Raw genomic sequence first — 23,466 nt, 5'->3', positions numbered from 1 at the left:
CCCCAGCTCAGGTTTTGCTGTGGTTGGCTGGCTTATGGTAGTACTGTGGGGTGAAATTTGTGTTCACTGCTTCTTTCCTTTTGATGGTATCACTGTGGAATGCCTCGGCCTCCATGCTGCTCATTCTCCAGTTCCTATAAACTGAAACTATTGATTCTCTGAGGGCTGGAGACCAAGTGTCAAAGCTGGAGGCCAATATTTTATGTCAGAAATTCCATAGGGTAAATTTGTTTTAAACTGTGCTTATTCCATCTCACAGTTGTTCCCCACCCAAGATCTGTAGGCTTCAAATATATTCTCAATTTATAATCTAGGCACAATGATTCCATAGCCAACAGGAAAAGTACTAGTCTAAATATAGTAGTCATCATACTTTGAACTTTCTTGACTTAGCAGTAATTAAAGAGTAGAAATTACAGACTTCCAGTGTGTGTATATCACACTTTTTACAGATTGATTTTGCAGGACAACTCACTGCACCCAAATCCTGTAATGCCTTCCAAAGAGGAAAGAACTGATTGAAAAGCCAATTTTTCAGCTTTCTGGGGCTGTAACTGTAACTTGTCCTGGTCTTTGGAATTATGAATTCAAACATGAATTCAAGAATAACATCCCCCAATTTTTGCTTTGACCATATCTATCATCCCAATAAAAAAGGATCCAGTGAACCTACATCTGGCAACATTCAAGAAGGAAAGGAAGGGAGACAGTTCAAAGCATCTGTTTACTCCATCCAAATGTATTTGGATGCAGGTACTCTCAGCCTCCATCCTTTACAGTAAGAGTGAAACCACAGAGTATATACAACAATTAGGGCTGAGACCATCCAGATCTATCTGAAACATTTATAGACAAAAGGAAAATTTCAAAGGAAGTAGGAATTAAAATGTTAAGGCGGGGGGGGGGGGACTGAATTTCCATAAAAAATAGTGACTTAAATTCACACAGTAAATATTTCATTGATGTTTTGTTTTGTTTTGTGATTTATGAGCTATAGAAGCAGCTTCTTAGGTTTAGGATGGCAAAGATCTGAGATACATAACTTGTCAGACTAGGGGAGGTGGACCCCAAATTATTAAATTTAACTTTCATCACAATAGCAATTGATCTCTGCTTCACTTTCTTAAACCTGAAACCTTTTGCACATGATTTGTAACAATCTTCTAAAGTATTGTTGTTATTTAGGAAGAAATCCACTAGTGTTTTTCATAGAACCTGACTGGCCTCATCACATGGTATTACAACAAAACTACACCCAATAAAATGCATTTCTTTCAGGCAAAAACATTACAAGTGAAAATGTCAACAAAACCATTCATTCCTGTTAACTGTTCTTCAATCTGGAATAAGTAGAAATGTATGGAACCAGGAATTTTAAACAGTGTTTTTAATTGAAAATAAAGCTAAAGCATGCTTTTCAACAGTGCAAATTTCCATAATTTTGATTTACTGCTTCCATCATCACAACATAGTACACCAGCATGGCCCTTACCAAGGGCTAGACCCTAACCATTTGTATGTTGAACTACTTTGATTTTAAGTGCAAATATAGATAGTCACCTCTGATTGTCACTTGCAGTAGAAACTCTCCTGCTCTATACACAGGATGGTCTGAAAACAGAAGTTTAGAGAAATGCAGAGAAAGTAAAAGGTAATAAAATCCAAGTGCCTGAGTTCTGGTACCAAAAAGCCCTGAAATAACTTCCTTTTCATTTGGGGTATTCTTACAATTCTGACCCATTTTACTTTTCTTGGTCGTATTTACTGCTTTGTCACTATGAAGAGTCAGACCATAAAATATCCTGCTATTAAGAGAAATATTTTAATTGTTTAGCAAGTTTGAGGAGTCATGTTCAGACCACAAGGTAAGCAGGACAATAGTAAGAGTGACCTAATTTAAAACCTTTGGGTGAGAACACAAAAAGGACTTTTCCAATCGCAAGGAGTGGCTGTAAAAGTAAAATCACACCCTTTACCAAAAAAAAAAAAAAAGACAATCCCATATTTATTTAACTCAGTATATATGAGGCAGCTTTTACCAGCATTCAATCAGAATTCCCCAATCTTTCCACTCAAAAAAATAAAATAAGTGCAACTACTCTTGGAGAGGAAATGAGGGGAGAAAAAGCATAAGATACCCCACAAACAAGAGCTCCAGAAAAGAACACTTTGGGCTCACAGAAACTTCTTGCTACCTCACTGTGTAACCATGTAACCTAACAAACTTTCACTGAATTAACAGTTACACTTTCAGGCCTGAAATCTAGTGCATAAACTTAATGGCTCATTGTAATATTTATTATTCAACCTTTTGACATTTATTTGTAGCAGTTGAATTGAGGTACCGGGTGCATTATTAGCATTGAAACAGTAAAGTGTTCCAGCTCTGCCGTAATAACTGAGTTTTACTTGAGTCTTTAGCCTGAAGTATAGTCTGTGGAATGTAAACCAACCCTTCTCCCACCCCGCCCCCACCCTACTCCAAAAAAAAAAAAAAACCCGCAATGGAAAAAAAAAGTAATCCGATTTCTGTCTTCAAAATGCGATAAACCAGGACTCCAAAAGGGGTGTAACACATTAATGGACTTGTACAAACCATCCTGTGCAGTTTACAACAAAAGGAAGGTAATATGGTTCAAGAAAATATCTTCCAAAACGCTTTTATGAATTAAATTTCCTGAATTTGTGACTAGGTGGAAGAGGTATTGCAGAACCGCCCAGCTGCCATTTCCATATAGGATGGGCCTTGTGAGGAGGTTGGGAATCCTTAGTGGTGTTTAAGGAATACGCCGGCCACAAATCCCCATCCTTCCCAATAATGAGTGATGGTGGACAAGGAAAATTTGCCATGAAATTAAATGGCCTTTTCATTGCTGATGCTACATTGCTGGCTACCTTTTTGCGTCTGTTTATAACTGTAAAATCATCCAGTGTTCCTTCATGTGTCTCAGTTTTACCTGTAGGACGAGGACTTCTAGCTGATTTCAGATTTGGTTTGACTGGAGGTGTCTGAAGTACAGGTCGCTTTCCCAGTACTAGTGTCCGGTAATTTTTTCTCACCCTGGCACCAAATTTATATTCCCCATCCTCAGGTTTTGGAGAACTTAAAGTGCATGAAAGGCCCTGACTCTGAGCCAGTGGATTTAAGGAAGGAGTTTCTTTTTCAGGGCATGCAAAACCTTCCTTGGCTGTGGTTAACAAGGCGTCCTCCTCTTTACTTTCAGTCACACTGTAAAACTCACCCTTTGTATCATTGCACTCACACTTTAGCTTATTTGTAATAAGGTCAGGTTCATATTCTTCATTAGCACTACTGTCTTCTACTTTGATTTTAATATTGTGCAGAAATGGCAATGTCTTGTCGCCCGTGTCAGTGCAGGGATTCTCGGCTTTAGTTGGTGCTGCGGCTGCATTCACCTCGGGATGGGTTGACGAAGAGGGCAAATCCGTAGCAAATTCAGTACAATGAGGGATTTTGGAATCTTTTTCTGAATTTGCTGCTGCTCCTGAAGAATCATTCTTTAAGAACCTAGCAGCTATTGAATTGTTATCTGCACAGTGTGTAGTAGGAGTTGCTTGTAGGCATTTCCTAGCCTCTCGGAGTATTCTTTGTTGTGGAAATGCATTGTTTGTCTTTGGGCTAGGTGAAGAGGCCCCCTCCGCCAGGCAGTTAATTGTCAGGTCAGTTCTCTTTACAGTGCTGGAAATTTCAGAGTGTGGGAATGTAATCTCAGATACCCTATCGTTCCTTATCTCTGTGAAACAACTCCCCAGGCTGGCCGGGCAGTACACTGGAGACGCTTTGGGAGCCCAGCTCTGCAGATTCCACTCCTCGGGCGACTCCGCTTTGACACTACTCTTGAGGTCGGGAAGTCTGCCGGCATCCTCGAAAGCAGCGGGTTTGGTTGCAGCAGCGGCCGAGGCCAGATGGTACAAGAAGTTGGCCTGCGCCTGCACGCTGGGAGGCTTGCAGAAGCTGGTGCGCCTGAAACGGATGCTCTGCACTGACACTTGGCTGGAGCCGGAGCTGGAGTCTGACTCGGTGGACGAGTCCTCCTCCTCCGAGCTGACTTCACTGGAATCCGAGGCCCCACTGCCCCCCTCCTCCTCTTCCTCCTCCTCTTCCTCCTCCTCCTCTCCCTCCTCCTCCTCTTCCTCCGAGGACACAGAGTTGCTGGAGCTGGACAAACTGGAGCCAAAATCTGAGTCGTTGGCTGCATGGTCCGAGTAGGAGCTGGACTCGGAGTCGCTGCTGCAACTCTCGGGAAAGCTGCCCAGATGGGGCTGAGGCCGGTGGTGATGAGGGGGGTGGTGATTCTGCTGCGGCTGCTGGGCCCGGTGGTGGTGGTGGTGATGGTGGTGATGGTGGTGGTGGTGGTGGTGGTGGTGGGGAGGCGGGCAGAAGCCGTTAACCAGATGAAACCTCTCCAGGCAAGTGGCCCCGGCCGCCGCCGCCGCCGCCGCCGCCGCCGCCGCCGCGGCCGCCGCCTTGGCTTTGTAGGACCTGGGCAGCAGCAGCAGGCGGCGGGCGCCGGCGTGGGGCGCGAGCAGGCAGTCCTTGGCGCTCCCGCGCTTGCGCTTGCACCGGTAGGTCAGGCTCACCGGGCCTCCGGCGCCCGCCGCCGCTTTGGTCTGCGGCCCGGCCGCGGACGCCTGGTAGTAGGCGGCGGCGGCGGCGGCGGCGGCGGCAGCGGCGGCAGCGGCGGCGGCGGCGGCGGCGGCGGCCGGGTGCTTGCTGCACAGCAGGCTCCGAAAGTAAGCAGGGTCCGAGTGGAAAGCAACGTAGTTTCCCTGGAGCGGGGCAGTTTCATAGTTTAGAGGGGGTTTGCAAGGCGAGCGCACGATTTCCGGGTAGTGAGAGCCCGGGTATTTGCTAAAAATCTGAGGTAGATGGGTGGCGGGGCGCGCGGCGGCGGCGCCGGGGCGCGGGGACTGCGCGCTGATTGGCAGGGGCCGCGCGGCTCCGCTCAGGCCCCGCCAAAGTTGGTGCTTGTCCTTCCAAAAACCCGGGCGGGGGCTAGTGGCCGCGGCGGCGCGCTCCGGCGGCGGCGCCTTTGTGGCCAGGGCCCGGCCGACTCTCCTGCGCTTGGTCTTGAGGACACGCTCGGTTTTGCAGGAGGTGTAGAGCGCTTCCACGTCTTCCCGGGAGATGAGCGTGCATTTGGCGGCGTGGAAGGCGATGCTGTTGATTGCCTTGAGTTTCCGCAACTCCTCCAGATCGCAGTGGTGCTTTTTCACTTTCAGATGATCCATGCGCTTGTGCACGGTCGTCCTCGGGATGTTTTTCAGCAGATCCGTGAAGACTTGGGAAAGGGCAAACATTTGCTTTCCTTTAATGATGAGGTAGCCGAGCCTCACGCCATCCACCTCTTCAAAACCTGACTTCAGGTCTCCCATCTCGGGCACTAAACGATCCCCACCATTTGCAGTAAATATATACGTGACGCATACATACACATGTATGTATGTTAATCCTCCACCAGATGCTGCGTGTGTCTCAAGGCATCCTGCTAATAAAATAACAAAGACTGTTATTCCCGGCGAAGGGAGTGCCAAACTCTAGGCGAAATTATTGGGAAAAAAAACATGAAATTACACTGACTTGATTCTTGCTTTTTTTTTGGTTTTCGTTTTTTTAAAAAAGAGGGAAAAAACCATCCGGTTTCTGATCTGCCAGTGTGTTGGTCTAAGTCCCCAATGCAGATCAGTACCTGGGCCCCTCTATTCCTTCCTTCTCCATTGGAGCACTATGATAATGGAATGTGAAGGAAGAAAGAGAAAAGAAATGCAGCTGCTATTCCCGCCGCTGCTTTAGCTACAAATAAAATGACAGAGTGAAGTGAGCTCGTCCGGAGACACCTTCATCAATTAATTCCCCTAAAGCCAGCGCTGATTGGACACTCCTGACAGGTGATGCAATAAAAATTGATATTCCACCCCTTCCCCCCAAAATCTCCCACTAATTAGCATACCCTTATACTGCCACCTCCCCTCCCAAAGTAAATAATACAGTCGGTATATAAATCTTTCCATTAAACTATCGGAGCTCAGAAACAGCCTGACTCACAGACTTCATCAGAAGCAGTGTGTGTACGCTTAAAAAAAAAACCGTGTATATTCGCCTTTAAAGGAATATTGCCTATTTTTGCTTTATTTGCATTTTACCGCTACAGCTATAATCATTTCAAAGAAGAGCATTTTGAAAACATTATCAAGCCTAAGTAGATATACCCCACCCCCCTTTTCCTTTGGAAAATTAAGCTTAAGCGAAAACGTGCAGAATAGCCTGGTATTTCCCTTGTGGAAGTGGGGAAGGAGCCTGGCTGGGAGCTCCAAAGTTAAATCCGCGCGGTGAACAACCCCGGTAAAGACTTACGTTTTGAATTTCTCTCGATTTTCCTTTTTTTTCCCCCCCTGAAATGCCTTTTTACAACCAGAAATAAAGTTATTTGACCAACGAAGCAGTTCAAGGCTCCAGCTCCCTAAACACTGTAACAATTCAACTGGATTTTGGTTCTCTGCTGGGGGGTGGGGTGGGGAGGAGGTAGTCTCACGTCAGACCCATAACAAAGCATAGATAAGCCAGAAATGTGTACACTTTTCACAATTAACCAGGCTGGATTGGAGGCAGGATCGTCCTAGAGTCCCCAGGACAGCCTTTGCCAGGGTCCTGTTCACGACAGGTCAGAATTCCATGGAGCAGATTGCTTCTGTAGCAAAGAAAAGAAAATGTGAAACGCCCAAGGTGCTTCCAGAGGTTTTACGTAATAACGATGAAAAGAGAGTGCTGATGTACGATGCAGACTATTTCAGTGGTCTATGATGTTTTTGGTTGGTAGTTTAAATGAATCTTCCACAACTCCCATTTTTTCCATGAAAGCCAAGAATCTGTTTTTTTTTTAAATCACTTTGGATGAATATCAATATTGTTTAACCTCTTCTTAGTCAAATTAAGGCATATTTTGGTGTCATTTTCAAGGATATCCAAAATATTGCCAAATGAGAGCAAAGGTCTTCCCAGTCGCATTACCAAGATCCCAAGGCGGTTTGTTGGCTGCTTTGCAAAATTCGGCAAAATCTTCTTAACTGTTCGGTGTTTGCAACTACAGCATAAATGCAACCCAGGCATTTATATGTTTCCTTGTTCCTCCAAAAATAGATACATCCGTGTGGTTAAAAGAATAAACGGATATTTCTGAGCCTGCAAGAAAAAAAATGTACAATAATTTCTTCCTTCACATTCAAAAGTTCCAGCTTCCCCTGCTCTGGTCTGGTTAGTACAAGCAGGTATGACTCAAAGAAAGAGAGAGAGAGAGATTAAAACAGAAGAATCAGACATACAAAAAGGTTGTTTGCATGAAATCTCGGCCATAGTTCCCCACCCCCACCCTCATCTTCCTTGTAATTTCCCAGGAATTTTTAAGAGAATTGGGAATTTCAAGAAGTGCATCCGGAAATTAAGGAAGTCTATTTAAGAGAGTCTGTAACTCAGAGGTTGGGATTTGAAAAGTCAGCCCTGGACTACTGTTGCACTCAGCACAGATGTAATCGCAGCTCTTCAACTTAATCAATGTGTGTACAAACCGCGATGTCTAGTTCTTGCCTTTGAAATCTAAGGCTAGCATTTCCATCCAAGAAATCAGAGCTACAGCAAATTACATTTTTGTCCCTTGAATGAGAGAAGGATCATTGAATGGATCTCGTGATATTTCAGGCTTTAAACGTAACCGAGAGGCAGCAATGAACAATGCCTCGTCACAGCTAATACCATCCACCGAGTTGGCTTTCTTTTGCATCTGGATCTATCACACCGCGTTTTTCTCTTTCACTTTCACTGGAGGCAAAATGCAAAAGGTTTAAGCAGAAAGCAAAGTTTCCAGGAAAAGCAGATGCTGGTGTTTGTTTTTTAAAGTAGAATGACCAGAGTCTTTCTATTGCCAGCGACAATAATGTCGTTTTAAAATTCCTTCTGATGCACTTATATACTGCCAGCCCTCTTCCTCCCACCCTACCCCCGTACAATTCCCCTCCCCCAGCTTTAAGATTTCCACCAAAGAGTCAAACAGCCAAGAAATAGTAAACTCAGGAAAAGCCTTTGAGAAGACATTACAAAAGGTTGGCTAGAGCATCCTTTTTTTGGGGTGGGGTGGGGGCAGGTAGTCCTGGTTGTTCTTGATTTCTGTTTAGATTTACAGTCACACACACACACACACAAACTTACACTCCTATTCCTCCTACACGAGGCAATGCGATTTAGTAACCATTTCAAAATCACCTTTTCCTCTCCCTCCTCTCTTTCCATCTCTAAAATACTGGCAATATAGGTGGTTTTAAAAACTAGTAGACTATTAAACATTCTTTTTAAGCTAAAGTTACAATCTGTTGGGTCAAATGGAGAAAAATAAAGGCCAAGGGATTTCGGAACTGGATCTATATACACAATTTATGGGAGTATCTCTGTGCACTCAGATAGATACCTTCACACTTATACATTTTTAATACTCCTATTATACATCTTTCTTCTTGTCTAATACATTCTTTTGTTCCTTTAACTTCCCCATCCATGTGTGCATGTGTGTGTGTGTGTGTGTGTGTGTTAAGGCGTGAGCGCGCACATTCTCCCGTGCGTGCACACACAAGCGCGCGCACACACACACACACACACACACACACACACACACAGAATGTGACAGAGAGCTTTCTTGTGGCCATAAGCACACGTTGCATATCCAGGGTCTTCTCCAGGCACATTGGGGGTCGATCCCGATAAAAAGATCTAGCAGAGGCCCCTGAGCGCTCACACATGAAAGGCTGGGGACTTTAAGATGGATTTGCATGCACACAGGGGATTTCGATCAATAGCTACCAACATTTATGGCTTAGATTATTAATGTGAAAGCTGGCCAAAAGAATGGGGATGAAAAATTAAAGGTGTCTGTTATCAATTATGCTTAAAGTTATGCAATAATTTACTTACTTTGCCTGGATGTGCAGATCCAGATGTATAAAGTACTATTCTTCAAAAGCCAGGGGGTTTCTTTGATAAATATGTTGACCATGTCAGCCGCCTTTACAATCAAAGATGAACCCAGTTCAGATGATGGACTGTATTCAAATTCTTTTTTAAGAAAAAAAAAATATCAACTTCTATGTTTCTCAAATGCATATATATATATATGCATTCGGAACTGGATCTATATACACAATTTATGGGAGTATCTATATATGTGTATATATGTGTGTGTGTGTGGATAGGTCTGAATTAACATTTATGTATATATCTATCTCTGAGGGTCCAGGGAATTACTTACTGAAAATTTAGGCATATATATGATATGCATTATTTGTTAATTAAATGTGACTAGTTACTCAATGAGGAATACACAATCTACACACTATCATAAAAAGCATTTTAGCTTCAAAAACAAAGCTGCTTGCTAAAGGAAAATCCTCTGTGGCAAATACAGATAGAAATATATTCTTAATGTCCACTTACTTCTGCATTTATTGTAAAAAATCAGCACTTTCAGTTTTCAAAGTGATGGGCTATGAAGATATGAACATATTTGTCTTTACTTATCCTTATGAATGTGCTAAATTTATCTTCAAATCTTCTATTTTGATTTATTTTCACTGTATTTTATGTTTAAATACCATTGCCATTCAGTCTGACCTCTTTCCTCTGGAGCGAAGTAATGCACACGGCATTTACAGTCTTTTAAATGGTTAGCTGGGAAATGCAATAGCAATTTGCAGAAGTAGTTTACTAATGGGGAAAGTTCTTTTGAAAACCTGAAGGAAAACCTAAGAGTACTTTTGCATTTCTACACTACAACTGTCATATAATTAAAGTATTGAAGAGCATTAAAATAATCCTTTTCCTTCCCAGCCTGCACCCATACATACATAATTTAAATAAGAATCACCCCGCGCCCCCCCCCAACTCCACCGCCATCACCTAACTCTTCGCCATATACATTTGTTTTAGTGATTGCTGGCACATTTTGTTCAAAGTGAATTCAGACAGAAAAGACTAAGGAGCATCACAAAGGCCTCAACAATGTAAGTATATTGGTTAGAAGAATAAAAGAAGCCCCTTGTACTGTTAGCCAAAAGTAACTATAATACTTACAACATAACAAAGTCTAAAATAATAATAATTTAAAGTCTCACATGGCTGAATTAATTGAGGCTGTAGGACAATAAAATCTTGTGTGAGAGTCAACAGTTCCTTATATATATAATTTATATAATATCACATGTCCTCTGTTTTTTTGGGAGGGGAAAATGAGAATGGAGGAGGAGGAAATGGCTAAATTCAGGAACAACTTAAATTATAACTTAGTACATTTTCCTTAATTTTTTCTTTTTTGTTTCATCCAAACAAATCAGGGCACGTCTCCAAAAGGGTCCAACCTTCTGTTCATAGGCACTTAAAAATCCTGTTTTTAACAGAAGTTTGGGACACAGAGTATATGCCATGTTGTCTACTGACCCATAGTCAAAATGCAGTGACCTTCTACCCTTTTTTTGCCCCCTGACCCATCTTGAATTCAATGCAGCCTTTATAAATTTGCAAATCCTTGGAGGTAAAGCGGTTTTTGTGAGGCTTTGTTCTGAAAAAAACCCTAAGAGTGTGCTTTCTAAATTAGACAAAGGTAAAGCAACAAACCCTAGTGGACAAGATTTTATACAGGTGAGCAATAGACAACTCTTCAGATAACACACATTGCAAGCCAAAAAGCAGTTATAAACATGAGAGACAAGAAGGTTATAGATTGCATCAAATTAGAGTGTGGTACAAATCACTTTCATGATGTAAGAAATAGTTAGGCCACAATCTTCCTGCTCTCCTCATCTCAAGGGCTGTGGGGGACCCTAGTGACCAAGGAAGGAATGGAGGGGGGGTGGGTAGTAAAGAGAGAGGGGAGGGAGGGGGGAGGAAAGGAAAGAAAGGAGCAAGACCTGCTCTGAATCTACAGGCACATTCCCTTATCTTTCCTGCTATCAGCCAGTTTAAAGGACACCATAATTATGATGGTGATAAAACAATGCCTGCTTATGTGTGCTGAATAAATAAAGAATGTTTACAGCTCAAGAATCTTTTAATTCCAATTAAACGCTATCAAAGAAAAGCCACTTTTCCTACTGCAACTGCCTTTCCCCCAATTATCTTGTTTTGTTGCAGTATTCTCCTATAAGACACCAGGGCCTCTCACAATTGATCCTGAATGTAGGAAAAAAAAAATCTGAGAAAGCAGAGTTCAACATTGATGTATGAAATAATATACAAATCTCAAGACCCACAATTTATTTGGGTTATCCCAATTTTTGTTTATTTTCCACCAGGGCCAAATGTGTAGAAACTGAAGTGATGATACTAGGGGTTGCGGCCTACCCATGGGCTGCTGAAGCCACACTGAAATTTTGAGCACCCACGAGGGGAGAAGGGAAAGATAGGACATGTGGGGCCTGATGGTCTCTAGAAAGGGAATCCTCTGGTTCTGTTCCCCTGGCTTCAGCCCAAATCCTTCTAGGAGCACTGGAGCCAATCACGGTCTTCCCCTGCTGCAGCTACTGGGCGCACACAAAAAAGCGGGAGATCAAAAAAACTCAAGTTCACATTTATGGATACACAAGGATCACTTCATATTCATGACTTCAACAAATCACATCATAATCAGATTTAAAGAAGGTTTGGGCAGGAATGCCCACCAGGCTGGGCACTAAACACACATGTATCACACACTAACCAGAAAAGTCGCTTTTTCAATTTGGAATCATAGAGTGAAAATGCCTTTCAACTTTGAAAAGCTCACTTTTTGCTTTTAAGGCCAATTTTTAACACTAATACTTTTGAAGTGAGCACCTCTCTTTAAATCATTCTGCAACATTTTAATTCAAATTTCTCTGTCCTTCCTTTCTCAGTTCTAGTGTTTTGTTTGTGTTTTGAAAAAAACACATGGCATAACAAACATTATGGAAAACCCACTCATTCCGTTAAAAGTCCATACAAACCTGGCTTTCTACTCCCATCTGTCTAAGCAGCGCATTGCTAAGTAGAAACTTAAAAAAAAAAAACTTCCCTCGAATAAATATCTAATATTTCTTGGCAGATTCTACTTGGTGATGTGGTAGAAAAATATAGTGGGAAAAAATTTCAGGGTATACATAAGCTTTCTGGATAGTTGCAGGCCCCTTTCCTTTTGAAAGTTTAGAGCTCCGATACCCTCAATTCTACTGGCAGAATTAGGATGGACTTAGAGGGTCCTAAACGTGACCGATTCACTAAGGCGGGGGGCTACAGCTTGCAGCAACGTGCTCGGCAACTTAATCCTACGCTAAAAGAGGGCAGAGAGCGAAAAAGAATGGAATACAAACTCTCCCGACATTCGTAGTTACTTTCAAGGTGGATTGTGTATTTTAAGGCTGATGGGAACGTCTGGTTTGGGGAGCAAAAAGAAGAGAAGGTAAGTGTTTGTCCTTCTGTCCACCAGTTCGTAGGGAAACAATGAAAGAACAAAGGAAACCACTTCTCCATCTGAACATTTTCTGAATCTCCCTCCGTTTCAAGTCAAAAAGCCTGCGAGGGGATTCACTTTACTCTACCGTAAGCAGTTGTTGCTAGGCTTATTGAACTAAGAAAGAGAAAAAAGTTGAGCGGTAGTGTAAATACAGACTAAATAATAATAATAATAAAGTCGTGTTGTGGCGAATCTCCACAGCCCCAGCCGCAGCAACTTACAGCAGAAGTTGCTAAATGCAGGACGGGAGATCCCAAGAAATGAGCCTTTACATTCCAGATTTCGAACTCAGTCATTTACATAGCCTTGCTTGCTTTTTTAAAGGATTTCTGAGCAAAAAATGTGTAGGTTTCCGTCTATCGGAAGAGAGCGGCGTACTGTTTAGGTCGAAAAATGTTCTCTATTGCTCTATGGAAAAGAATTTTTTTTAAAGGAACGGGGATTCAAGTATTAACGCTACTGTTTGTTGATAGAAGAAATGGCAGCGGTGGCTGGGAAAGGAGAAAGGGTCGTATTTAAATGTATTTGGTTTTAGGTACGGTGATTACCGGCAAGTCTGCCTTGAATGAGTGAGTGACCGAGTGCCGTCTGCATTATATAAATGGATCGGTGTGTGTGGGGAGCCCCCAAAGCCGTCGAGCACGTGAAACACACATTTTTTACTGCCCCCCAAGCGGCGACCAAGCCCCCCTCCACCCCACCCCCAAATCCGTATATTACCTGCCCAGTTACAGTGACACATGTTTATGTTTATAGTCCTGGTTTGTAGTAGTGTCAAGAGCCGCAGCAAGAGGAGGGGGAGGAGAGAGAAGAGGGAGGAGTAAATGCAACCACCCCCACTTGTTGTTAAAGCAAATTTACTGCGTTATTGTAGGGCCGGTACGGGGGGCTGGGAAGTGAGTGGAGAGGAAGGGTTAGAGTTGGGTTCTGTGTTGGTGGAGGAAGTGGGGGTGGGGTTAGGAGATCCGGGATGGAGCTCCTCTCCGCAGCGGCCCGGGAAAAGCAGCTCAGTCAATAGGGGAGCATGCTGGCGCGGTCGAAAACAAAAAGGTTCCTCCTGCTCGCTGCGTTCACGTGGGGGTTCCGCACGCGGGGCTCCAAGGCCCTGACCTCTGACCCCGGCTCCTCTCCGCGCTCTCCCGGTGCCGCGCGGCCACTTTTTACCCAGGATCCCTCGCGCGGGCCGCGCTCGTGCCGAGCTCGAGTCCTCCTTAATCCTCCATTCCCCGATTTCCATCCCCTCCCCCCCCGCCGCCAGCCCCGGGGGAGGATTCTCCGGCAGGGAACCCCCGCCCCACCCCCACCCCGAGAGCCCCGACCGAGGCGGCCGCAGCCGGGCCGGGTGGGGCGGGGTGTGCAGAGCCGGCCTCCCCTGCCGGGTCGGGCCTGCGGGGGAGGGGAGGGGAGAAAAGGGGAAGGGGGCCCAAGGGGAGGGGGCCTAGCGGCCCGGCCCGGCTGCCCCGCCGCGGCCTGGACCTGTTGACTGCTATTGGCCCGCCTCGTCCTGCGCCCTCTCCCTGCCCGCCGCAGCCCCGGCCCTTCCGCGGAAACGTGGGGAGGAAATGAGGATGGCTGTTCTCTCCGCCTCCCTCCAACTTTAGTTTTTTCTTGAGGGATGAGAAAGCAAAGTAATCTCATCCGCTGCGCCATCCTTTCTCATAAAACTACCGTCATGCGCGGGTCCGCCGCCCTCCCTGGCCCCGCTATTTAAAACCTCCCCCAGACCAGCGCCCCGGCCCCGAGCTCTAGGGCCCTCGACGCCCCCGCTGCGCCTCCCCCCGCCCGGCCCGGCTTCGTCCCCAGCGAATTGTGTTGCTTTTCTGCCCTAGAAGCTCCCTCGTCCACCGTTCCACTTTTTTGCCGTCCCAGGAGGCGTAAGATAAAACCTCTGATTTGCTGCGTGCTGCCGGACTCATTCTCAACCTTCTCGTCAAAATGCATTTGATGGAGAGTTTGAAATAACAGTATTTAAAGGAGGAAATAAAAACTGAGGGGAGAGTTCTTTTGCTAGTTTAGACGACATAAATGCGTTAAAATTAGAAGGAAAAACCCCCGATGTATTTAAAGGTTTTACTGGATTTTCTGTATTTCCTTCTAGATTTTGAATTTTCTGGGGGAATCTTTTCCAGAGGGAAATAGCAAATTAAAATTAAGGTGGAAGTCAGACATCTCATCCACTGCTGAAAAGAAAAGAGAAATTTAGGAAATATATTAAGGAAATAGCGGGAAGGCGGCTGCAGCGAAAGCTGGAGTCGCGGAAGGCAGCGCCTCGGTGTCGCAGGAAGGAGTGCAGCCCGGGGACGGGAAGCAGGCGCGCGGCGGCGGGGCGAGCGCGGGGCCGGGCCGCGGGCCGCGGCGCTCGGGAGGAAGGCTGCGCCGGCTGGGCGAGCGCGAAACCGCGGGCGGGGAGGGCCCGGTGGGCGGGGGCCAGGCGCGCAGCCGGCGCCGCCGAGGAAGCGGGAGCCGGGCCCCGCTCGCCCGGCCGCCCCCATTGTTCAGCCCTCGCGCGGCGGTTCGCCGGGCGCGTCCTTCCCGAGGGAGGGGTCCCGCGGCCCGACTCGGCCCGCACCCCCGCCTCCCCGAACTCCGACGCTTGGGCCCGGTCGGGTCGGCGCGGCAAGTTTTACGATCAGTGCCGGCCAGCGAGGGGTTCCCAACTCCAGACCACATGGAAGGGAGGCTTTACAACGTGCCGCTAAATGGGAGGAAGCTGGGAGAGCTTGCTTCCCGCACATGAAAAGAGGAGGGAAAGCAGCATAGATGTGTCTTGAAAGTGATAACTAGGTAGAGACAAACGTGGGCATTTTTTCCCCCCTGCATCTGGAAAGTTAGAGCGGATCATATCCTATTTGAAAATCTCTTGAAATGTATGTATTCGAAAATGAATGTCGGGGTTCAAAGGATTGCGGAAAAGCACACTAGCTGTCTCTATTTGTTATTATTCAGCTCTTTGTTGTATACAAGGAGTCTAATTTTAAAAGGCTGGGTTGAGCTACTCCTAACAAAAAACGGGCTTGGCTTCTTAACGTGAAATGCATTTTCAGAATAACAGTGAAATTCAAAAGGGAAAAACGTGCCATTTGCTCTTAGACCACGTTTCGGAAAGAAATCATTGTAAGACACCTACGAAACTCTGCTTGTTTTCCTTTGTGAGGCATGTGGAAAAAAATATTTCTGGCAAACGTCACAGTTTTAAAAAATAAAGATTTCCAACAAGTGCTCGCGAGTCTTGAAGACAAGACCAAAGTCATCGAGTGTGAAAACTCACGAAGAAATAATGTCAATCCTTTGGCCCAAGCCTTAGTAGGGCAAGAGAGTAATTTTGACCTAGATTTATAATAGACTGCGGAAATTTCTTCTAAAATACCCATTACTAGTCTGTGTATTATACCGCAGTGTTTCCCAAGGTGGATTTTTAAAAACCAATTAGAATTGATCTCTAATGGAATATTATATTTACACGTCATCATGAAAACATCATTTGACAAGAGTTTTGAATTACAAGGAAGAAGTTAACAGATGATGTTCATAAATAGCATATGTTTGAAAAGAACCCTTAAGAGTCAGTTAAAGGTAGTGGTGGTTGTGATTTTGCATTTGAAATGCTATAGAGGTGGTTTGCATTTTTAACACTTTCATTTTGCGGATCTTTTTCCTAAACTTGCATTTCCTCATGGAAATCATTCAGTTATTTTGGAGTATAGGGAGAAATTCTTATAAAAGAAATCATTTGAGGTGTAACTATGGAAAGGTTTGAAGAGAAAATAATTGATGTTGAAAATTAGATATTGTCAATCTGTTCATTCCTCCCACACTCATCCTCCCATGGTCCCCCTCCCCAGCTACTTGGATTCAATTTACATTTTTTATTTATGTCTTTGAATATTTAGAATAGCTTTATAAGTTTATCTGCCATGTAGTTGATGGTAGAAGGTAAATCTTTTTACAACTTTAAGTGTTTCAGGCATTTGGGGGTTCCATTTAAATTAAAAAATCTTACAAGTCATGATATACTTGTGAGAAAAACAACAAATGGTCGGAAAAAAGGGCATGAATGGGGGTGGGGATGGAGAGGGGACACGCAGCATTCCAGGTCAGTCTTTGTAATACCTTTCTTTAGTTTTCTGTCATTATATTTTCCATTTGTGCTTGCACCAAAGACCATTGCTTTTATAATTGGGGTAAATTGCCACCATATAAAAATTACCTACATTCAGGCTCTTACGTGCCACAGTAAAGTAAGACTGACAAAAAATGATCGGAGGTTTGTGTGTTTAATTTGCCAGGAATGTTAAGCTTCATAAGATTCACCCTATGGGGCCATGGTGGCCCTTGGCACTGTTACTGTACAATTTCAAGAGGTAAATATATACACTATAGATTTTTAAAAATCGAAGATGTACCAGGCAAACAGTTTATTAATTGAAGGAATTAAAAAATGAATTTGTCAACTTCATTCTTTCTGGGACACAATGCAGTTAATTAACATATTCTTGGGCTTGTTTCTGGATTTGGTAACCAGTGGCCCCTTTGAGAGAGGAAAACATTTAAATCTTAAAAAGTGAGCTTTGGTCCAAATAGTATTTAGCAATTCAGTTTAATTTCTGATTCTTCTTTTTTTTTTTTCAGTCCAAGATGTGATTCATTTCTTGGAAGGTTCTCTTCCATTTTAAAAACTGATTTTCCTCTTTTCCATGTCCAGAATCTTTTCACTCAGATAACCTTATTGTATCCTATAAACAGACACTTAAATATGTCACTTTAACCACACTTTAATTATAACAGAAATGCAAATCTTCCATGTCAGTAAAAAAAAAAAATGGGAACATGGACCTGACACTCCTGCTCTTACATTATATTGATGATACTCTGAAAAGTCAAAAGTGTAACACCTTTAAGTATTGTTCTATCATGGAAAAAAATAGTCCAACTCTGAAATGTTTTTGAGGTTTATGTAATGCCCAGAGGATCTAAAGGCATCTTTTAGATATATTTTTCTACTGGTAATTACAGTTTTTTTACCCCCAAAATGTAAATCCAGCCCATATATATCAGTTTTATAGCGAAAGGAGAAGCTCTGAAACCAAATACAAGATTAACTAAACTAAACCCTTTTAAGTAAATATTAGGCCTTGATTTTTAAAAAGATTAAAAAAATTTAGATTACATATAATTTAAATTCCAGAATTATCTAACTAAACTTTTTAAACAATTAAGTGTATCTAAGAATAATATTAATTATGGTTGATTCTAAGTTAAAGTCTGTTTTCTAAGAAAATGATTACTTTTACATGGAAAGGTGGTTAATATTTGAGAGCTATTTAAATACAGACAATAATAAACTACCCAGTAAATAAAACCTTTTCACCTAATTTCAGCTAATTAATTCCAACTATTGAAAATCTTTAAAGAAACCAATTTATCTGAAAATTTCTTAATAATTACTTGGACGTTTTAGTTCAGTTGTACATAAAAATAAAGCTTTGCTTTACTGTGAAGAATAAAGCTCAGGCTGCAGTTGGCTTTTAAACAGCAATATTGTACATTAAATGAATATTTATTGTGGGCCTACTAGGTGGAAGACACTTTCTAGGTAGTATGATGAGAAAAAAAATCACCTAGTAAGATTAATACGCTTCATTAGATGGAATTTCCCAAAAGCCATTAACAGAATATCAATTGAAAACATAATTGAAATGAATACCTTTTAATGAAATTTCCAATAATATTCCATGATATAGGTGCCATGTGTGGGTTTGTACTTATAAAGACACAATACTCACTTATTGTAAGATGAATAACAAAACTAGTTCCAGAAATATCTCAATATTTTAAGCATACTAGCAAAATATATAGGTCATAACAAAATTTCACATAAAAGGTAAGAAACTGTGGATACCAAATGAGCAAAACAAAATTTTGTTCAGAGATTCCTTTATGTAAAAGAGAGTATATCTTAAAGTTTGTACAGATCATAAGAAACTACCTTATTGCTTTTTCCAACTAATTTATTTAGAAACAAGATTATAGATTCTGATGAGGTTTAGTAGACGAATGAGTTCTAATAATTGCTTTTTGTTTAAAAACCTTAGTATCAGAGCCAAAACAGAATTTTAAATACTTTGTGGAAATCAAGACTCTGAGTGAAGGAAAGCACATCTAGCCTTAAAGTTACGGAAATATAACTCAATTTCTATACCTCATTATAGAAATACACTTTAACAGTGGATATAATAGGGTAAACATAATATGCACAAACCGAAGGCAAATAAAATTTAAATTTAAAAAAGAGATAAATATGAGCAATACTAACCTAGGAACCAAATTTGTTTCTAAATATTTCATTCATAAGTATTTACTAATGTAAGTGATTATGGAAAAGCAAATCCAAAAATTTGGCACCTATGTTGAGGAATAAAGAAAATTATGAGAAGATATATTACCCATAGAGGAAAAAAATATAGTTTCCCATTATAGTAGGGTTAGAGGTTACATCATAAAATACTTTACTTGAGTTTTTTGTGGTTTGCCTCAGATGATTAGTTCAGAGAAATAGATGAGCCAGGACTGAGTTCGCTGCTGTTCTGTGAAGTATAGTGGGACCACAGGCTCTTGTTTTATTCTAACAGGTACTGGATACACTTTTTCAAAGGACATTTTGAGGATGTAGAATCAGATTTAAAGTATCACATTATTTTAAGATTGAAAGTGTACTTTTCTATGAAGTTAGTCTATAAATCCTATGGGGTTTTTTTTGGTACAGTACCATGTATTTTTAAAAAACTTACTTGAACTTTAACAATTCTGGCAATTTAATTATAGGTTTTTTCCATTGTAAGGTATGAGAATTGGGCATATTCAGCCAATCATCATATATATGTGTGTACACACATATATATCCCACAAAGGACAAATATAACTTGCTCACTGCTATATTTATCTGTATCTAGTTATCTAGTAAGTGTTCCCTGGATCACAGTAAGTGTTCAATAAATATTTACTGAATTAACTGTATATCTGAACTATTTTATAATGTCTGTTATTCTTCCTCATCACTTAATATAGAAATAGATTAAATATACTGCTGATGTATAACATAAGAAAAAATTCTATATCTAGTGCATGGGTTAAAATTAGAATGACCTCTGTACACTCATTATGATTCTTAAAATTTTCATAATTCAACATTTAATATGTTAAATATCAGTTTTATATAATGTGACTTGTATTTTGTCAAGATTTAATAAAATTTCTGTGTTAGATGCTACTATTTATATAGGCCTGTACTTATGAAATAGTGTATTTTCTCTATTTTTCTGAATTTCAAAAATGTATTATAACCGATGAATTTTTTTGTTTTGGAAATAGCAAGTGTTTGCCTACATTTCTTTTATTAAGTGTTACAGAATAGGATAAAGTACCCATCCTTCTTTACATATCAATTAATTCCATCACAAGAACTAAGCTCAAATGCATTAAACATAAAATGAATATATTTTAAAATACTTTAGTACATTAAGGTTAGACTACAGTGTTTAGGAAGGGAAATTTCACATTGATTTTAACTTAAAAATTACTCTTCTCTAGGAGTCTGAACCTGAGCAGGAATTGGATGTTGAACTGGTATCCCTTGTGAAAGGGTAAAGATATACAGTTGAAATACATGAAATGAGACAGCTTTGTTTTAAGATGGGTTTAGTTTTAAGAATCTCAATGACATTTTTAAGGACATAACTATTATATGGTCAGAAATTTGTTAATTAGTGCCACACCCCCAAAAGAATTTGCATTTTATAAATATGGAATCTTGTAGTCATGTTTTTAAAATGCACTAATATAAGTAAAAGCAAATTCTTATTTTTTTGTCTCTTTATTGTGCATTTTTCCCTATTTACACTTTTAGATTTGCATTACTGTAGATATCTCACTTAGCTTTTAGAATGTTTGAATGTATTTGCTAATATATGCTTGCATTGCATTATGTCTTATAATTCTTAGGTAGAATTCTAGCAATTAATTTGAAATTGAAAAAACAGCCATGTCACCATTTTTTTTCTTTATGAGAACGCTTGGAATGTTTTTAGAGTTTAGACTATTATATTTTGGTGACTGACAAGGAGAACTTGGGTTCCTTCATCCTTTAGCATTGTATGTAACTGCATTTTCCAGATCCTCACTTTATTCCTGATAAACAGCCATTTTGTGCCTGAAAAGTATTTTTCAAAGCCACAAATTCGCCTTATAACTATGCTTGTCATTTAAACAGTCTATCTAGATTCCTGTATTATGCTAAACTTTTATAATTAGACACTTTTTTTTTTTTTTTGCCTAAAATCAATACTGGGCTTACAAGGATACACAGGGAACAGGGCAACAGTGGAAGATTTTACAGCTTGAAACTGCTCAGGATCCAGCTAATTAGTCTATTCAGATAGGCCTGATCCATTTTTTATTTGTATGTGAGGAGTGGGCTCCCATTCATTTTTCTGCCACTTAACTGTCCTGAAACAGGAAAGGTGACAAATTTTCAAGAGTAAATTTGGAGTACAGAGCCCGATTGAAGAAATCTTCAGTTGAAACTGGACTCCGCTGTTGCATGGTATTAACTATCATTTGATGACTGACTAGGACAACTTGGGTTCCTTCAAACTGCATTTTCAAGATCCTCATATTGTATTGCTGATTCCTGATTTAACCACTTTTTGTATGTCTACACAGCAAGCTGAGGGTAACCTTGGTGGTGTTCCCTCTTTGAGCACAGCCCTAACCTAGGCTTTTGACCTTGTCTGTGATGCACTTTCAGTTGTCATGGGGCCAATGTGGTGTGTGCATGGACCAGATCTGGTGGCACTTCCAGAGGGTGAACTTTGGGTAGAGTCCAGGATGTGAATTTAATGGGTGGAGAGGCTGCAGCAGTCCAGTGAAGTTCGCGCGGCCAACTGCAGGAAGCCATGCTTCACTGCACCCTTCATGGGAGCTGGCCGACTTGCCCAACCCTTGTTAAGCAGGGCCAGTTCCTGAGGAAAAGGCCGGCAGGTAGGTTCTCAGATGCCCCCGGGGAGTCCCCTCCAGCTACTCTGACAAAACCCCCTCCCTCCCGGCCCTCGGTATCCTCCCCTCCCACTGTCCCTCCCTCAGAGGCCTCTTCGAGACGTGCACACGCAGCTCGCGCGGAAGGCGCGGAGGAAGGCGGCCCCAGCGTCCCCGCCCCCGCGTGCGCGCCCCCAAACCCTCCCGCTGGCTCGTTCCGGCCTCGGCGCGCCGCCGGCTCCCCTCGGCCCCGCCCCCAGCACACCTCGGCGGCTGCTAGCGGCGCGGGGGAGGGGAAGGGGCCGGGAGGCAGGTCGGGGCTGCCGGCCGGACGCGGCGGCGCGCACGCAGGCCTCGCCTCTCCCGGGCCTTCTCTCTCACGCCGGCCGCAGGGCGGGCGCGCACGCCGAGTGACGCTCCGAGGAGGAAGCGCAGCCCCCTTCCCCTCCCTCGCTGCCCCTGGCCCAGCGGGAGCCCCCCCAGTGCGCCTGTGCGGAGGCCTACTTGATTATGTGTGCCCTCTCCGGGTTCCAGCGTTAGCGGCCGGGTGGAGGTGGGGAGGGAAGAAGAAGAGGAGGAGGAGGCGGAGGAGGCGGTGGAGGGGAGGTGGGGGGAGTCAGCAAGGACATGGCTCCTGACTCCTGTGCGGAACGTGAGTGACTAAGCGGTAAAGCCCGAGTGAGCGAGCGGCCGAGCGGCGGGCGGGGGCCGGGGCGCCGGGAAGGGAGCGGGGACGCGGGGGGCTGTGCGGGGGGAAGCACTAATTGGCTTGCATGTGTTTTTTAATGGTCCCCCCAACTCCCTCTTAGATGGTCTCTAGCGACCGGCCCGTGTCACTGGAGGACGAGGTCTCCCATAGTATGAAGGAGATGATTGGAGGCTGTTGCGTTTGCTCAGACGAGAGAGGCTGGGCCGAGAACCCACTGGTTTATTGCGACGGGCACGGCTGCAGCGTCGCGGTGCATCAAGGTAAACACCCAACCGCCCGCCCGGCCGAACCCGGCCTCTCCCAACCGTCACCGCTTCCCCCACCTTGGCAGCAACTGCCAGTTCCCCTCCCGCCCCTCCCCCCGCCCCGCCCCCGTCCCGTTCCGCAGCCGGGATTGACTCGGAGGGTCCGCGGCGGGGCGGAGGGGGTGTGGGCTGTGCATGTGGGAGAAAGTGCGTGTGGCCTGGACTGTCATGTGATTCTGCGCTCACTCTCTCAAGTGTCATTCGGCCGCCGCCTGCGCCCGGAGCCGCGGGCCTGGAGACCCCGGGAGGCGGGAGCCGGCGGCGGCGGCGGGCGGGCGGGCTGCGGGGCGGCGGCCGGGGCCCGGGGCGGGGGTCGGGGCACGCGGCCCCCGGTCGTGTCCCCGCTGCTGCGGGTTCCGGCTGGGGAACGTGGAGCCCCCTCCCCCTCCCCCTCCCGCCCGCTCCGTCTGCCGCAGCGTCTGGAGACTTCCTGTGCCATGGAGTCGGGCTCGGGCGCGCGGCGCGCGGCGCTGGGCGGGTCGGGGGCCGGCGGGGCTGGCCTGCAGCCCTAGATTAGGGAGGGGGGCGCCCGCGGCCGCTCCCCGGGCTTCCTGGCGGAGACCCTGCCGCCGCCGCCGCGGACTGAGCTTCCCGCGGAGGAGGGCGGAAGGCCGCCGCTGCCGCCGCCGCCGCCGGAGCGCCGGTCCTAGCTGCCCCGGCCGGTGGGTGAACTGTGGAGGGGTTACGTCGGGCCGTTTCCCCAGCCAAATGACGGGAAAGGGGAAGGGGGGGCTCGGTGCCAACAGGGGCGTGCGAAGCATTAGTTTATTTCTGGGTGTTTCCGTTTGGTGAGTTTCGGAATTTGCGAAAAAGCCGAGGACACTAGTAAGGTAGCTTTCTGGCCATGGAACTTTTATCTGTCTTCCCATTTTGTGTGGGAAGGAATTGAGACTGAAAC

The 23,466-nt window shown here is 44.1% G+C and overlaps 2 protein-coding genes across 18 annotated transcripts in view; one reads left to right on the top strand and one right to left on the bottom strand.

Annotated features, from left to right (window-relative positions):
• Positions 1-1,987: 1,987 nt before the first annotated feature.
• LOC123614701 (SKI/DACH domain-containing protein 1) lies at positions 1,988-14,450 on the bottom strand. Of its 4 annotated transcripts, none has more exons than XM_074358366.1 (4): positions 13,245-14,450; positions 8,978-9,118; positions 6,377-7,201; positions 1,988-5,510 (listed from the first exon to the last, which is right to left on the bottom strand). In XM_074358366.1, exon 4 carries the CDS (start codon positions 5,395-5,397, stop codon positions 2,662-2,664), a length of 2,736 nt encoding a protein of 911 aa, XP_074214467.1. In that variant the 5' UTR covers positions 5,398-5,510; positions 6,377-7,201; positions 8,978-9,118; positions 13,245-14,450; the 3' UTR covers positions 1,988-2,661. The 4 variants fall into 4 exon arrangements, with proteins under 4 accessions (XP_074214467.1, XP_074214468.1, XP_074214469.1 ...); XM_074358367.1 differs by having other exon boundaries at positions 1,988-5,507; XM_074358368.1 differs by lacking the exon at positions 8,978-9,118.
• A 7,459-nt stretch (positions 14,451-21,909) lies between these two features.
• The window catches only part of MLLT10 (MLLT10 histone lysine methyltransferase DOT1L cofactor), a 161,300-nt gene continuing 159,743 nt past the window's right edge, over positions 21,910-23,466 (top strand). For 8 of the 14 annotated variants that reach the window (XR_012504274.1, XM_074358356.1, XM_074358363.1 and 5 more), the window contains exons 1-2: positions 22,073-22,206; positions 22,364-22,523. Coding sequence is in view for 11 of the 14 variants with exons in the window: in XM_074358356.1 (XP_074214457.1) it covers positions 22,364-22,523 (160 nt within the window). In the remaining 3 variants the exon portion in view is untranslated. Of the gene's footprint in view, positions 22,233-22,363; positions 22,524-22,906; positions 23,231-23,466 lie in introns of those variants that run through there. The other 6 variants (XM_074358362.1, XM_074358351.1, XM_074358350.1 and 3 more) reach the window with 6 other exon arrangements.

The sequence above is a fragment of the Camelus bactrianus genome, chromosome 35 (genome assembly GCF_048773025.1).
Source record: "Camelus bactrianus isolate YW-2024 breed Bactrian camel chromosome 35, ASM4877302v1, whole genome shotgun sequence".
NCBI classification, from domain to species: Eukaryota; Metazoa; Chordata; class Mammalia; order Artiodactyla; family Camelidae; genus Camelus; species Camelus bactrianus.
Note: the sequence above shows the minus strand (reverse complement) of the source record. Positions and strands in the feature narration are given on the sequence as shown.

Bases quoted from the DNA above. Each gene is read 5' to 3' on its own strand.
- LOC123614701 (XM_074358366.1), bottom strand. From the start codon at position 5,397: ATGGGAGACCTGAAGTCAGGTTTTGAAGAGGTGGATGGCGTGAGGCTC.